This window comes from Penicillium riverlandense, assembly GCF_028828495.1.
Source record: "Penicillium riverlandense strain IBT 135883 chromosome Unknown utg000001l_segment0_segment0, whole genome shotgun sequence".
Classification (NCBI taxonomy): domain Eukaryota; kingdom Fungi; phylum Ascomycota; class Eurotiomycetes; order Eurotiales; family Aspergillaceae; genus Penicillium; species Penicillium riverlandense.
In genome coordinates this window covers 4,618,757-4,633,251 of record NW_026643194.1, presented here as the reverse complement: position 1 = coordinate 4,633,251, position 14,495 = coordinate 4,618,757, and the positions used below count along the sequence as shown (strand labels likewise).

The window sequence follows — 14,495 nt, the reverse complement described above, 5'->3', positions numbered from 1 at the left end:
GACTACCTTGATTCCCCTACTCTGATACCTACTCCACCATGTCCTCCCTCAATGGCCACGCCACCCCCGCGAAAACTCGCCTCGACCACCATGAATCCGACGTCGTGATTATCGGTGCTGGAATCCTGGGCTGCGCGCTGGCTGTCACCCTGGGACGACAAGGCCGGAGCGTGGTTTTACTAGAGACATCCCTGAAAGAACCCGATCGCATCGTGGGCGAGCTGCTGCAACCCGGCGGAGTGCAGGCGCTAGAAAAATTGGGCCTGCGGGATTGTCTCGACGGGATCGACGCGATCCCTGTCAAGGGCTACTATGTCTCGTACTTCCAAGAGCCTGTGATCCTGGATTACCCCAAATCGGCGCCGTCGGAGCCCGCGCCTGAGGGGTGGACGTTTCACCATGGCCGCTTCGTGATGAAGCTGCGCGAAGCCGCGCAGGCTTGTCCCAACGTCTCCGTCATCGAGGCCAAGGCCACGGCGCTGGTGACCTCGACGCATACGGGCCAGGTGCTGGGCGTCGAGTGCGTGACCAAGGAGCAGGAGATGAAGGACTGCTACTTCGCCCAGCTCACCGTGGTCGCCGACGGGTACGCTTCGAAATTCCGTAAAGTCCACCACCCGCACGCACCCAAGTTTCGGTCCAAGTTCTGGGGCCTGGAGATGATCGATGCACAACTTCCGAGTCCCTACTATGGCCATGTGCTCCTCAGCGATCATTCGCCGGTCCTTATGTACCAGATCGGCTCGCACGAAACCCGCATCCTCGTCGATATCCCCGAGAACCTGCCCTCGGCCTCTGTGAAGAACGGTGGCGTCAAGGGCCACCTCCGCAATACGATTATGCCCACACTGCCGGAATCCGTTCAGCCGGCTTTTCTGGCCGCGCTAGAAAAGGGCCAGCTGCGCTCAATGCCCAACTCCTTCCTCCCCGCCTCCACGAACAAAACTCCCGGCTTGATGATCGTCGGCGATGCACTTAACATGCGCCATCCCTTGACGGGAGGCGGGATGACCGTCGCACTCAATGACGTCTGTGTTATCCGCGACCTGCTTAGCCCAGAGCGCGTGCCCAGTCTATCAGACACCGGCCTTGTTCTCAAACAATTATCCGCCTTCCACTGGGCGAGAAAGAATTCATCCTCCGTCATCAACATCCTCGCCCAGGCGCTATACATGCTTTTCGCCGCCGACGGTATGGTTTCTCCCTCTTTCAATCCCATTTTCATCCCGCTGATCTGATATTGTAGATCAACATCTCAAAGCCCTCCAACGGGGCTGCTTCCGCTACTTCCAAATCGGACCGGTTGACGGCCCTGTCGGACTTCTAGCAGGTCTGATCAAGCAGCCTATGGTCCTTTTCACCCACTTCTTCTCCGTCGCCTTCCTCTCCATCTGGGTTCTGCTCCGCGAAACCCCCGTGACGCACCTAATCCTCTTTCCATACCAGTCCATAATGGTCTTCTGGACCGCGTGCGTGGTTATTTTCCCGTTCATATGGGCTGAGATCTGGAGTTGATGCAATGCAGCCTGAAAAGAAAAAGGAAACTACTTTCGAGCCGGGAGTTTTCGGGTATCTTTCTTTTTTCCTGGGATATTGTCCCTTCTCTCCTTCGTTGCAGGTTGTCATGATTGATTCGATTGCTGTTCCCTTTTTTGCCATCTTTCAGCGGGAGCTATATCATTCCCAGCATCTTTCGCACCTGCACCTGCATTTCACTCGGTGTGGTTATATCCCACTCCTAGTTCCATTGACATGAAAGCAACGAGTCTCTTGAGTGGCTAGGCTGGGCTGGAATACCTGTCTTCTCTTCTGCGCGTGTCACAAATGTACTATACCATACTATTATACCAGACCATCATATCTGACATACATATTGATACCAATAATAAACACAGTCCTGATTCTGATCCAACTGTTGTAAATCCAGCCCTAATGCAAAGTCTTGGTAAGCATGCAAGTGATGTAAGTGGTGGTGCAAGTGATGCACCGGCCACAACTGACGTTTGACGCTTGGCAGGGATGTTTATCTAGAACAAGCGCGGTCTGTCTGCCCCTCTGCATTGTCTACCAGGATTGTGCCACAATGAACTTGGTCTTGTCTTATCTCATACAATCCATTATATCAGCAGAGATAGCCAAGAACAGTGTCTTATCATCCTCCTCTAATCACTAGAAGCTAATAGGTCTGGTCTCAAACGGCACAGCCGTATGATCTACTTCCCACATGACGCCAATATAGCCGTCGCACTGGGCACTTCACTCCACTCAGCACGGCAGGTAGGGTACCAATTGCGCCATACCATGACGACACGTCTAGCATCAGGCACCAAGTAGTCAGGGATATATAAGAGGAGAAAACAAGTTCCTAGCAATTTACTTCCTCTTTCTCTGTTTCTTCTGTTGTTCCCTTTTCCCTTTTTCTCTTAGGGTCGGTTATAATATGAAGAGATAAGAATTTATACTATCTGTCTTTGTCTTTCTATTTCTCCTATTACGTTTCATGCCATTTCAATCTTCATGTTCATTTCATATTCACTATTTGATCAAATCATGACATGTCAAGAACAGCAAAAAAGAGCCAAGAGTCAAAAAAAAAAAAAAAAGAAAATAACAAAGCAGGTCATGCAGAATGCTCCATGCAGTCAGTCAATGCACGCAATTTCCGATGCAAGCGCAGAGCAAAGCAAAACAGAGCGAAAGAGAGAAAGCCAGAAAGATAGAATAAACAGGACAGGACAGGAAAAGACAAGACAAGCAAAACGCAACTCCCACACCAAATGCAAAGAAAAATATTTTCCTTTTTTTTTTTTTACCTCACTTTCTTTCCTTCCGGGAGTTGATAACAGAAGAACGAAGCAGGGAGGAAGTAAGAAGCAGAAAATACTCATCTCGCAAAAGAAAATATTGTTATTCTCTCTCTCCTTTCTTTTATACAGAAACAGACACAGAAGAAAAGAAAAAACAGGGAAGAAGATGGCAGCATCATAAGGGAATCAATCAATCACTCAATTAGAGACAGGACAAAAAAGAAACCGGGTCTAAAGCCATTTCTCATGCAAACAAACACATACAGACAAACAGACACACAAAAAGAACTCCAAACAGATGAAAAAGAGACAAAAATCGTTTTCGTCAACTGCGTGCAATGGACAATGGATGCATGGGTAGTAGGTTTTTGCTGTCTTTCTCTCCCCCACTTCTTGCTATTTCTCAGATTCGTTTCCCAGGAAGAAAAAGATGAACCAGCCAGCTTTCTCTCACTCGTACCCAGGCACAGAATGTGTGATGTGGTCTCGACAAGTCCTACCTCTTGTCGAGATCCAAGGGAGGTTTTTTCTTTCTTTCCTTCTTTTATTCGAGTTCTTGCTCAGGATCATCAATCCAACTCAGCAGGTACATCAACAGTGCCGGAGATGGATCGGCAAAAGCCATGCGTGTGGGGCGTGTACAGAAATTTCGTCATGACGGAAAGATGTCAAGGCCGCAAGAAGAGGCCATGAAAAATGTGCGTCCCCAGTGTTCAACACAAACAAGACACTTGTATTCAGCCACCCTTTCGCATAGACTCGTCAGCAGGAAGCGGCTCCGCATTGCCGTTAACAGAGTTGCGTGGTTCAACAGACGACTTGGCGTTCTTGCGGTGCTTCTTCTTCGTCGTCTGCCATCCACCATGACTCGAATCGTTCACGCCATTGGCAGATCCACCCGCACCACCAGACTTGCCCCGATGTTGGTCGACATGTCGATCTTTGGAGTCAGACGTTGCATTGGACGAATTGTGCGACGCATCCTGGCGGCCCTTGTTGGACTTGGGCTTGTGGTTCACACCATTCACTTTCTCGGACGACTCGACGCCGTTCTGGCGGCGCTTTGAGTGATTGGCCTGATGGCGGTTGTCGTTTGAGTGCTGGGCGGACTTGTCCCCTGATTGCTTCGTCTGGACTGTGTCCTTGGCACCACCTCCTGATCCGTTCTTCTGGCGAACCGAATTCAATGCCTTAACCTGGGTCTGTGATTGAGCCAACTTCTCGGCATTTGACAAGTGGTAGTTTTGCAATCGGCTGGCAAGAAGCTCCGGCTGCCCGTTGGTCCCGTTGGTTTGTGTCTTGATAGTACCATTCGTCTTGGGAATCTCCACAGATGGCCGGGTGAATACAGCCGACTGTTCCATCTCGAATGGGACGTCTGGGAAGTCCTGCGACAAGGAATCGGAAAAGCTGACAGGCGTATTGATGTTGTGGTCATCCGACGTCGACGTATATTGGCTTACGGCGCTATATGGGTCGTTCAACTCCGACACATAAGACGCACGAGGTTCGGTCGGAGGAACCGAGCCATCCACAATCAAGGGACCCCGATCTCTCGAGGCAGCGGGCCGCGAAGCGGATCGCTGCGGTTTCGAGCCTGCGGTAGCGTATTGCTCAGAACGCCCGTTCACAACGTCCGGTTGAAAGACCCCTGGCCGATATTCTTGAGGCATCGGAACAAAGGGCGTATACCCGTTCGGTAATGCCAATCCCATGGGCGTGGACAAAGGCAACATTGATGTTGGCTGGTACGGCTGCATCTGCTGGGGGTTGACATAGTTATAAAGCCCCTGGAATCCCTGCGATTGGTTGTCGTCGATAGAGTCTGAGCGGGACCCATTGCTGGGCAAGCTGTTTGGAGGAAGACCATTCTCATCTTCTCCGCTGCCATCACCTTCTGAAGACTCGGGAGGTGGCCTTCGTTTTGAATCGAGTGGCTGTGGGAGTGTGTATAGAGGTGGGAAACTTTGAAGGGAAGGAGAATTCTGGCCTCGAGCGGGTTGCGAGTGCGCCCTGGATCCGTTTGCAGTTGACGATCGTCGAGGATTACGTCGGAAATCGGGCAAAGCAGATGCAGCCGATGGCGAGGGAGGGTTGGTTGTGCTGCCTTGCGTATTGGAGGCACTGATACTGGCATACGTGGGGTTATAGATTTGTCGTTGGGCCGTGGTGAGTCCTGGGTGGTTAACTGTCCCCGATCTTGACCGCGCGTTTTCGTCGCCTGTATAGTCATGCTGCTGATGAGGCACCGGGAATTGGATAAACGGCTGTCGGACAATCACTGGCGGTGGTCGGCCGGTAATCAGGGCCTGGTTGTGAAGCTGCAACCGTAGTTCTTGCTCCTGGGCTTGAAGCAGTTGAATCTGTTGCCAAAGCTGATCATGCAAAAAGCTCTGGGCCTGCTGTTGCGCTTGCTGTTGGGCCTGAATAGAGAGCTCAGAAGGCATATTCGGCTGCCGGAACGAGTTGGCTCTGTTCACCGTGTTGGAAGCCCGACGGCTACCAGCGAACCCTCCACGAGAGAATTGGTTCGTATATCGGCCACCCCGGCCGCCTCCACGGCCTCCGCGAGAAGGAAGGGCCGGCGTCAGTGTAGGCCGCGGCTGAGGCGGCGGCCGCTCCCATGTTCGCTCTTCCTCTGGTGGGTATTCATACTGCTGACAGCAATCTGCCAGATCCCCTTTCACAGCAGACTTGAATGCCCTTCGCAGTTCAATGTGGAGGCCCCGAAACGAGGTGTCGTCGGCCGTATTACCCAAGTTTCTTGATGTGTTGAACGGTTCCTCCACACAGAGTCCGTTGTTCATGAGCAAGTTCCAGCCTTTGGCTTCCTTGGAGATCAAGCCGCCTTGCCGCACCGAGATGACATTCTCCTGATATTCAACCTCATGCCCATAGTACCGAAAGAATTCGCAAAACAATGCGCCTACTGACAGCTGATTCTTTCGTCCAAAGTTGGCCAAAGACTTGAGATCATCGTCAAAGGAGCAGACCAAGCCGTCGGGCGTGACTTTTTTCTCGTGAGGGCGAGCCTGAAGACTTGGGAGGATGGGAGGGTCTCGTGTTTGCAGGAAGTTGATGATCAAGCAAATCCAAGTGTAGGAACTGAGAGTGCCCCCAAGCGCTACATCCTGAGGTCAGCTTGCGCAAAGTCTTGGGAGGGCATCGACCTTACCCGCATCGTTGACAATCCGCTTCTTCGTCCAGTGCTTGATGGCCATGGCTAATGGCCGTACCCGTTCGTCGACCTCGACATAGGTCCGAATCATACGGGTGTTTTCTAACGCCAGAGTGTTGTTGACATTCATGTCACAGGCCAGCCTGAGTTCCGGATCCCAAATTTTGACAATCGGTACCTTCGCGTGCGACACACAGACAACTCGTTCCATCCCATCTATTCATCCCGTGTCAGCCGGTACATTTCACCATCGTATAGGGTTCAGCTTACGCTTAGCCAAAACCTCTGCCAACTTGCAAACATGTTCGAGCTCCTTGTAATTGGTGGTGATACAAATATCCACTGTGAGAGTCAGCCTTTCTGTTTTGCCCTCCCTCTGCGCCCACGATAACCTTACCGTCCGAGTCACTGGAGCAGAGCTTATTTCCCGACGAGCCAAAGACGTGGACCTTGATTTCGTGGCCCGGCCACTGGTCATTGAACAGCTTCTCCAGCTTGCGAACGAGCTGTCGGCGTCGATCATCGCTTTCCGCCGAGGGCAACAACTCGTCGTAGAGGTCCATAATGTCTGCCGTCAACTTCTTCTCCGCCTCGGGCTCGAGTTTTTCCTTCAGCGCATCCTTGTCCTCCGGGAGTGCCTCGGAGCCTAGGCTATATGGCATTCGTCTCCGGAAGTAGGCCATCGCGGTCTCGTATTTACAGCCATCGAGCGGTTTTCGAGCGGAGGGGGGCAGGTGTGCGGATTCGGAGTGGGTGGAACGGGGGGACGTATTGCCTCGGACGGGGGAGGGCGACCGGGAGTGGAAGGAGAGGTTGCGCGCATGTTGGTAAGGGGTGGATGGGAGGGAGCTCGATTGCTGTGAATTCAAGGTCGGGCGAGCAGGGATCTCGGACGCGTCGGATGACGGCCATGCCATCGTGGAAGGCGGATCCGACGCTATCGGTGAGGGATCACCAGGTAGGTGAGAACGCTTCCCCTTCCCATCGATGGTTGAGACCATAAAGCAACTTCCAACAGGCGGAGGACTCGAACACGAGAAGACTCTCTCTCCACCGCACCACTCAACAACAGAGCCCCTCTGCACCCGCACAATTGAAGGATGGAGAGTACCCTTGCCACACAGTCTGTTGGCTCCCACAGGGAGTTCTGTTCAGCTAGTCTGGGCTTTGTGGTGTCGGGGGTTGCGAGGCTGTGATGTGGTGTGGTCAGGTAAGGTGAGGCGTAGTGAGTTCGAGGCGGCCCGGGGCGTGATGTGATCGGGTTTGGGGCAGAAGAGGGGAGGCCAGTCGGTCGGCCGTACGGGCTAGCGGCAGTGGAATTGGGAGTGAAGTGGTAGAGAAGACCGACCCAGTCGGTGTGTGGTGCAGAGTGTCCAGAAGAAAGGAGGAAGCAGCAGGAGGAGGAATTCCCGCGAAAAAAAGAATCCGGTGCAGGCTATTGTTCGGGAGTGTCGATCGGCGGTGGTAAAGGGGGAGTATGAACCGTCTCGGGGCATAACAGAAGAATGAGATCCAGGTGTGTCCGCGCCCCTAACTAGCTAGCTCACTAATTATCACTGCTACGCTGCTTCTTTTGATGCTGTTCCCACTCCCATTCATGATTACCATTGATCGCTCTTTGTTTCTGCTGACTCGCGCGGTCGGTGGCTGTCTGACTGGAGTATTCATGCAGGTACACTATTATCACTGCCTAGATATCTACCTAGGTACTCCCATCCCTAGGAAACTATTCTTCTCTTCGGGCCAGACGGACTGTTTGATCGTCAACTCTTCAGCCCCCGCGATCCTTCCCCCAACACGTGCGGGCGATACCCTAGTCACGTGGGAGATGGATGTTATCGCCAACTCGGCGCCAGTCAGCTATGAAAGACCGAAATTAAGAGCCATGAGTGGGGCAGGGAGACAACGCGGACCGCCACATCCCGATTGGGCAAGAAAGAGGCCTTGACTGGCGTGCGTCGTCGTAGGGTACCTTCGGAGCACTGCCGGTACGGCCTCCAGGCGGATTCGATCAAAGAATGGCAGGTACTCGATACTTTGCACTTATAGTCCTAGCGCCGGGTCAAGCCTGTTCTGTGCTGCTTCTTTGTGCATTAGTAATAGTAGGGACGGGTTCTAACTAGCCAGTTAGTTAACCTAAGTTCACTCCCTAGTACAATTGTCCGCCACCACGAGGGGCTCGTGCAATCGATGACCAAGCGTCCTCGGCAGGCTGACTGCATGCACTGGATCATCATCGTACATCCAGAGAGGCGACAATGTCTATGTGTCCGTTCGGTGGGGAGACGTGTGGGCCGGGGTTGGCCCCGATGCCGGGCACCACGCTGTTCGGTTCCCCAGCGACGGAGGGTAGTCGGAGAGAAGACAAAAGAAAGCAAAGAAAAAGAACAGGAGATACGAATAATACTGTGCTACTCGGATCATTACTACTGTACCCCTCCACCATTAGTTAATACATAATACTGATACTAATGACTGACCCGCCCCAAAACACCAGGCGGGCCGGACCCTCTCTCTCCTTTTCGCCTGATTTTATTTCCCTCCACTCTCCCTCTTCTCTCCTCTTCCCTCGTGCCCTCTCTCGTTCTCTCGCTCGTGCCACTACCCTCTTCGTCGACCCGAGAACTCCCTGCCTCGTTCGTTCGTGGTAGATTGTTTTCCCTCCCGAGCCACCCAAAAAAAAATTCTTGGCTCCTCCGTAAGTGTGCACCTCACCTCCCTCCTCCAACTCTCCCGCTCGCATAAAACACCCCGGAATGTCTTTTGCTTCTCGGATCCACGGGGACCGTTGAACGAGGTGATCGCTGGGAAAGCCCTCTCACACCCATCTGGTGCCCCGGTGTGTGCGGACGGACGCCCAACTTTACCCGAGGCCATCGCGGATGCCCGGAGGCCCCTCACCGAGTCGTTCTGGGGACTTTTCATTTCATATCACGCGCTGGGATCGATCGCTCATATTCCTCTTTGGTCTTCGACAGGTTCTTGCTGCCCTCCGGACGGAATTTCATTGTCGCCGTGGGCTTCTCTCCTCCGCCCCCTGAATCCTCGCCGCTCGTCTCTCCGCCCCGACGACGCTCCCCGTCTAGTACCATGTCTTCCTACTACGAACCTCAGGGTTGGCAGGCGCCTTCGTCCCGCCAGGTGTCGTGGGAACAACCAGCTCCGCCCTCGCGGTCAGGTATGCTTTCGAGTCCATCGCCCCGCGTGAAAGACATGGTCAACACTCACACCTCCGGCGCCACAGGCTCGAGCTCGGTCTCTCAGCGTGAGGAGAGCCCGGCAGCCTTCTCCTCGCAGTTCGACGGTATGGACACATTTTCCTTTTCGTTCGCTCCGGATTTCTCCCCGACGAGATGTACCCCGGGTGGTTGCGGAACTATGGGGATCAAACGTTGCCAACGACTCCCGCGTGGTTTTTTTTTTCCGGGCAGATCGCTGATTATTATATGTGTTTACAGAGATCGACCGTGCGATCGACAACCTCGTCAAGAGCGGCAAGCTGTGGAATGCTCCTCGGCGGGATTCGATGCCCATGATGATGGGCCGGCCCTATCCCGACTACGGTATGCCGCATTGGACAAATATCCCCAGGTCTTTCCTAACTGTTTTTGAGAAGATCCCCGTGTCCCCAGTGGCCCCCAACGTCATCATTCGATCAGCGAATTCGATGGCTCGCGCATGCCTCCCTCGGGCAACCTCCAGGGCTTCTATGCCTCCCAGCGGTACCAGGGCCGCCCAAATGAGGTGGAACAGATGATGCAGGCAAAGCGTCGGATGGCAGCACAGCGTGAGCGGGAGCTCCGCAACTACCACCAGGAGCAGCAGTACAACCGAAGTACGTGGTAGCCTCTGCTTTTCTTCTTTTTTTTTTTTGGACCTTTGCCAGATTCCCCCCATTTATTTGCATATTCTTCTATGTATCCGTTGGCATTGTATAATATATTCTGGTTTGAGCTCCGTTTTTTTGGTTCAGAACATTGGGTTTTAATACGTGGTTTTCTTCTTCAAAGGCCTCCTCGCCGAGATGTCCGCAGCCAAGTCCGATCGCTCCGTCAGCCCGGCCGCCGTGAGCGAAGAAAGTCGTCGTGATCTGCTCGCGCGCCAGCACCGCGCCCTGTACGGCAACGAAAGTCCCGCCTTCTTCCCACCCGGCACCCTCTCCGACGACAACTCGCGCGCGGACAGCCAGGGCGGCGCCACACCCTCCTCCGCCGGAGTTCGAGGAGCCTCTCCTCGCAGCGTGGACCCCTTTGGCATGTCCCAGCCCACCGGCGCGGGCAACGCTGACGGCCCTTCGGGCTTCCAGTCGCCCAACCGGGCCAACAGCACCTCCTCGCCCAGTTCCGGCATCAACGCAGGCTTCGGCAGCGAGCAGCCCGTGACCTCGACCTCATCCCCCGGCGGTGCCGACTCTCCTTCCTCCCGCCAGCCCTCGTCCAAACCGACTGCCGGTGCCATCGGATCTGTTGGTCCCATCGGATCCCGCCCTGCTGCGGGACAGACCTCTGTCCCCGGAGGCGTTTCCAACCCTGCCCTGAACAAGCGGTCCACCACGCCGCTGCCGTCCCCTCTCGGCTTCGGCTTCACCCCTAGTGATGCCCCTGGCGCTGTCAACGAGCATTCCACCTCGGCCACTTCTAACCCGGCCTCGACCGGTGCACAGGGTGCCAAGGACGGCGGCGTGGCTCTGGCTTGGAGCAACGGCAGTGGCGTCTGGGGGTCGAAGAGCGGTCTGGGCGTCCAAGCCTCGGTGTGGGGTTGAACGCCTTGACCGGATATATTCGACTTGAGTTTCCTTCCGGTGGGCGTTGCGACCACTTTCAAAAAAGTCATGGCCAGGGAAGTTTAGTTGGCTGCTCGTGGGTGACATACGGTTTTCTTCCTCGCAACGGTACATACATGGCACAAATTCTCAACATCTTGTGCTCGATCTGGGGTTCTTTCTGTCTCTTTTGATCTACGTCTTTATTTCATCCACGCTGGCTTGGGTGCGGAGGGGAAAAAAGGGACTTGTTGGGATTCTTTTTCCTATGGAGTCCGTTCGGTTTTTTTATTCCCCTTTTTTTCGGTGTCCGTGGATTGTGATTTTGTTTGTTTTTTGTGTTCGGCGAAATGCGTCGGCGAATTTTCTTTTCGGCTTTCCTCCGGGCCCTGGAGTCTTCCTTTTTTCATTTTCTTCTTGCAGTGCCTCTCTGTATGGGTGTGGATTTCGGGTTTGGATTGGACATGGCGCTTCAGTTCTGTGAGCTTGCGTGTTTGATTGAGAGGGGTGTCGAGTTCCTTGGTCCTGTCGCTTCACGGTTGGGTTGGTATGGTTTTGGGTGTTATTGTTTCTCTTTGGCAGGGGGTTGGTTGGGACACGCATCTATCTGGTTTGGACTTGACATACCGTCCGTCTACAAGAACGACGTCAGGAGAACGGCTGGTTGGTGAAAGGATGTGTTGTTTTTGGGTTCCTCTCTCTTCTATCTTTAATATCTCGGCGAAGGAGAACCTGCTTCGGGGGCTGTTGGGTCATGCAGGCATTTCGTTTCTCTACCCATGCACCCGTGTAAAAAGAGCCGGAGTCTTCTTACTTCTTGTTGCTGTTGTCATTCGGTGGTTCTTTCTCTGGCATCTCGTGGTGTCCTTTTTTCTGCATTTCCTTTATATTCTTTCCTTCCTAATATGGATAAGTTAGGGATCCTTGTGTTGAGTTCGGAGTTTTTCTTTATTAATTTTTTTATTTCTTTCTTTCTTCTTTTACTTAGTCTCTCTCCTCTCGTCTCTCCATCTCACGCTCGTTTTAGGGGTTGGTAAATATCTCACGGACTACTTGTTTAATGAGTCTGGTTCAATGATTTTCATTTCTATTGAATAGTGTCTTCTCGAGATTGTTCCTAGGGATGTATGTTGACCTAGATACGAGGTGATGAGTTTCTTAAGGGATCATCCGTGGATAGGAAGGCATCTTCTAGAATTAATAATCGCGCAGGACGTTTCGTTTCATTCCCATAACCGACGTGTATATATATCGAACCAGATCTCCCCGAAATTAAGAATTAAGACACGCCCAAGGCGCACACTGAGCAAGCAAGTTTTTGCTGCCCTTGAACACGGTCCGCAGGACTGTGGCAAGCGCACAGCAAGATCTGTACAGAGGGGGATCTAGAGGTTCGTGGTAGTCGTTCCATGTATATACCATACCATCCATCATCCCACTTCTATGTCCAAATCAACTCACAAAATCAACGAAATCAACAAAACCATGGACAAGAGAAAGAAGAGAGTAATCCACGTCTAGTTAGCCAGCAGTACAACTTAGACAGAGCTCGTGTTCGCGGCCGGGGGACTTTCAGGATCATGGTCCGCCGGGTTCACGCCCTCGGGCACGGTAGATTCGATCTTCCTCTTAGCAGTGAAGAGACCGGCGACACCGCGCTCCTGGTTGCGACCCAGCCAGGGCTTGCGGGCTTCGCCAAGGACCCTGCGGCCGAGGTAGTAGATCAGCTGGCCGACGATGATGAGCACGAACGCGATGGGGTACATCCAGTGGATATGGTAGTGGAAGACCGTGATGCCGATGCAGACGCCCCAGAAGTTCATGGTCAGCATGGAGATGTTGAAGAAGGCCGCGGACGACAACCGGAACAGCAGGGGCGCCAGGCAGTAGAACATGAAGAGACACAGCGTGTACCCTGTCAGGTAGCCGCCGACTTTGCCGTCCCAGTTCGCGTCGCGGAAGGAGTCCCGCTCGAAGATCGCGCACTGTACGCCGTTGATTATCATTCCGAAGAACGACATCTGGCCCAGCACCTCGTACACGGGCCGCGTGCTGACGAAGTATTCCTCGCCTGTGTTGGTGAAGCCGTAGAACGAGGCGCCGAGGAGCGCGAACAAGTCGCCCTTCAGCTGGTTGCCCTTGGTCACGTCGCCGCCGTTTGTCCCGGTGATGTGGTCCGAAGCAATTAGGATGCCCATGCCGCCGATACAGACGATGATGCCTAGCACCTGGGTGATGTGGTAGCGCACGCGCAGGAAGATGAACGACAGGACGACCACCACAACGATGGCCCAGAAGTTGATCAGCTGCGCGCTCAGCATGGTCGTGTATTGGTATGCCAGCACAATGAAGTAATTACCCTCCACGTCGCAGAAGGCAAGGATGATGTCTGTCCAAACATGTTGTGTCAGCCCACGTTCTTAAGGTACAACCGGCAGCCCAAACCCTCGGGGATGGGATGATGCAACATACATTTCCAGCCGTCACGCCACACCAACTGGAGCCAGCCCTTGATGCCGTAACGGTACATCGTGTAAGAAGTGAAAACAAGGTTCAGGAGCACATAGTTCATGAATGTCTGGAAAGCGGGGACCGCCCAATGCTGCATCCCGAGGAGCGTGGTGAAGGTACTGGTCGAGGTATTGGCGATGGCCAGCAGTTGTCTGCGTCGGGGGTTAGCTTTTGACTATCAATCAAAGTCAATGTTTCTTACCCTAGAGCCAAGGTGATGTAGAACTCCTTGGTCTTGAAATAGGCCAGCCAGCCCTTCTTCTGCTCATCGACCAGATCGGCCGCCGGCAGCTGCTCCTCCTCGGAGGAGTGCGTAGGGCTCTGGGAAACAACTGCCACATCGACACCCTGCTTGGGCAGCGACTGCGACGATGAACTGGCATGGTTGTCCTTGCCAAACGCCTCGATGGCGCCCTCATTATTGGAGGACATGTTGGCGAAAGCGGGGGTGCTCAATTAGGAGAAGTAGTAGTAGTAGAAGAAGTGAATGCTGGGTCTACCAACAGATCAGACTCAACGGGAGCTTTTCAGAGGAGGATCGAGCGCAAAACTCCCAGAAGTCGCTCGTCGATAGTTTAACACTGAGAGGCGTGTGTGAAGGTGAAGGAAAGAAAAAAGGCCGAAAACGAAAAAAAAAAGTCTGGAACCGATAAAGACCGGTGGGGAAAGGTCCGTGCTGACAGTGACAGTGCTGGGTTTAGTATAGTGATCTAGAGAGAGAGAGAGAGAGAGAGAGAGAATGATAGTTAAGGAGTAAGTCGAGTAGTGATTGTATTAGTGATAGTAGTGGTGAGGATAATATGATCCACGGCGACTAGAGAGATACAGGCTGAGAGAGTGACCAAGTATAGACCGACATTCCTGATGCGGTTGACCACCGCTGGACAGACTCTTCGGCCCGAGATGACAGTGGAGGCCCCTGACGAGCATTTGTTCCAGAGAGCTTCGATGCGGGATCCATTAACCGGCATTTATGACATCTTCACTTCGTATTTAAGCATATGGAGGATTTCCCCATCTATGCAAGTCTAGAGGGTCTATACTTCCGTACTGTATGTACCTGATCAAGGGGCCTGGCCGAACCCACTTTTCTCGGTCGCGTGTGTTGCGGCCAACCTCTGCTTCTTCACTATCCATCTCTCTTCCTTTCCATCACCCCCCACTCCCTCCATCTATCCTCTTCTGTCCTCGACCTCTCGTCCATTCCATTCCCGTCACAACACCCTCGCCCCCAGTC

The 14,495-nt window shown here is 53.3% G+C and overlaps 4 protein-coding genes across 4 annotated transcripts; 2 read left to right on the top strand and 2 right to left on the bottom strand.

The window, feature by feature from the left end:
• Positions 1–38: 38 nt before the first annotated feature.
• erg1 (squalene monooxygenase erg1) lies at positions 39–1,515 on the top strand (the record flags this gene model as incomplete). Its single annotated transcript, XM_057193277.1, has 2 exons — positions 39–1,191; positions 1,247–1,515. 2 exons carry the CDS (start codon positions 39–41, stop codon positions 1,513–1,515), a joined length of 1,422 nt encoding a protein of 473 aa, XP_057058230.1.
• A 2,029-nt stretch (positions 1,516–3,544) lies between these two features.
• On the bottom strand, positions 3,545–6,986 carry N7474_001861 (uncharacterized protein; the record flags this gene model as incomplete). The annotated part of the gene is made up of 4 exons (XM_057193276.1): positions 3,545–5,931; positions 5,983–6,201; positions 6,256–6,327; positions 6,383–6,986. 4 exons carry the CDS (start codon positions 6,984–6,986, stop codon positions 3,545–3,547), a joined length of 3,282 nt encoding a protein of 1,093 aa, XP_057058229.1.
• A 2,089-nt stretch (positions 6,987–9,075) lies between these two features.
• Positions 9,076–10,747, top strand: N7474_001860 (uncharacterized protein; the record flags this gene model as incomplete). The annotated part of the gene is made up of 4 exons (XM_057193275.1): positions 9,076–9,289; positions 9,444–9,548; positions 9,602–9,820; positions 9,996–10,747. 4 exons carry the CDS (start codon positions 9,076–9,078, stop codon positions 10,745–10,747), a joined length of 1,290 nt encoding a protein of 429 aa, XP_057058228.1.
• A 1,538-nt stretch (positions 10,748–12,285) lies between these two features.
• On the bottom strand, positions 12,286–13,690 carry N7474_001859 (DUF914 domain membrane protein; the record flags this gene model as incomplete). The annotated part of the gene is made up of 3 exons (XM_057193274.1): positions 12,286–13,136; positions 13,220–13,410; positions 13,461–13,690. 3 exons carry the CDS (start codon positions 13,688–13,690, stop codon positions 12,286–12,288), a joined length of 1,272 nt encoding a protein of 423 aa, XP_057058227.1.
• Positions 13,691–14,495: the final 805 nt, after the last annotated feature.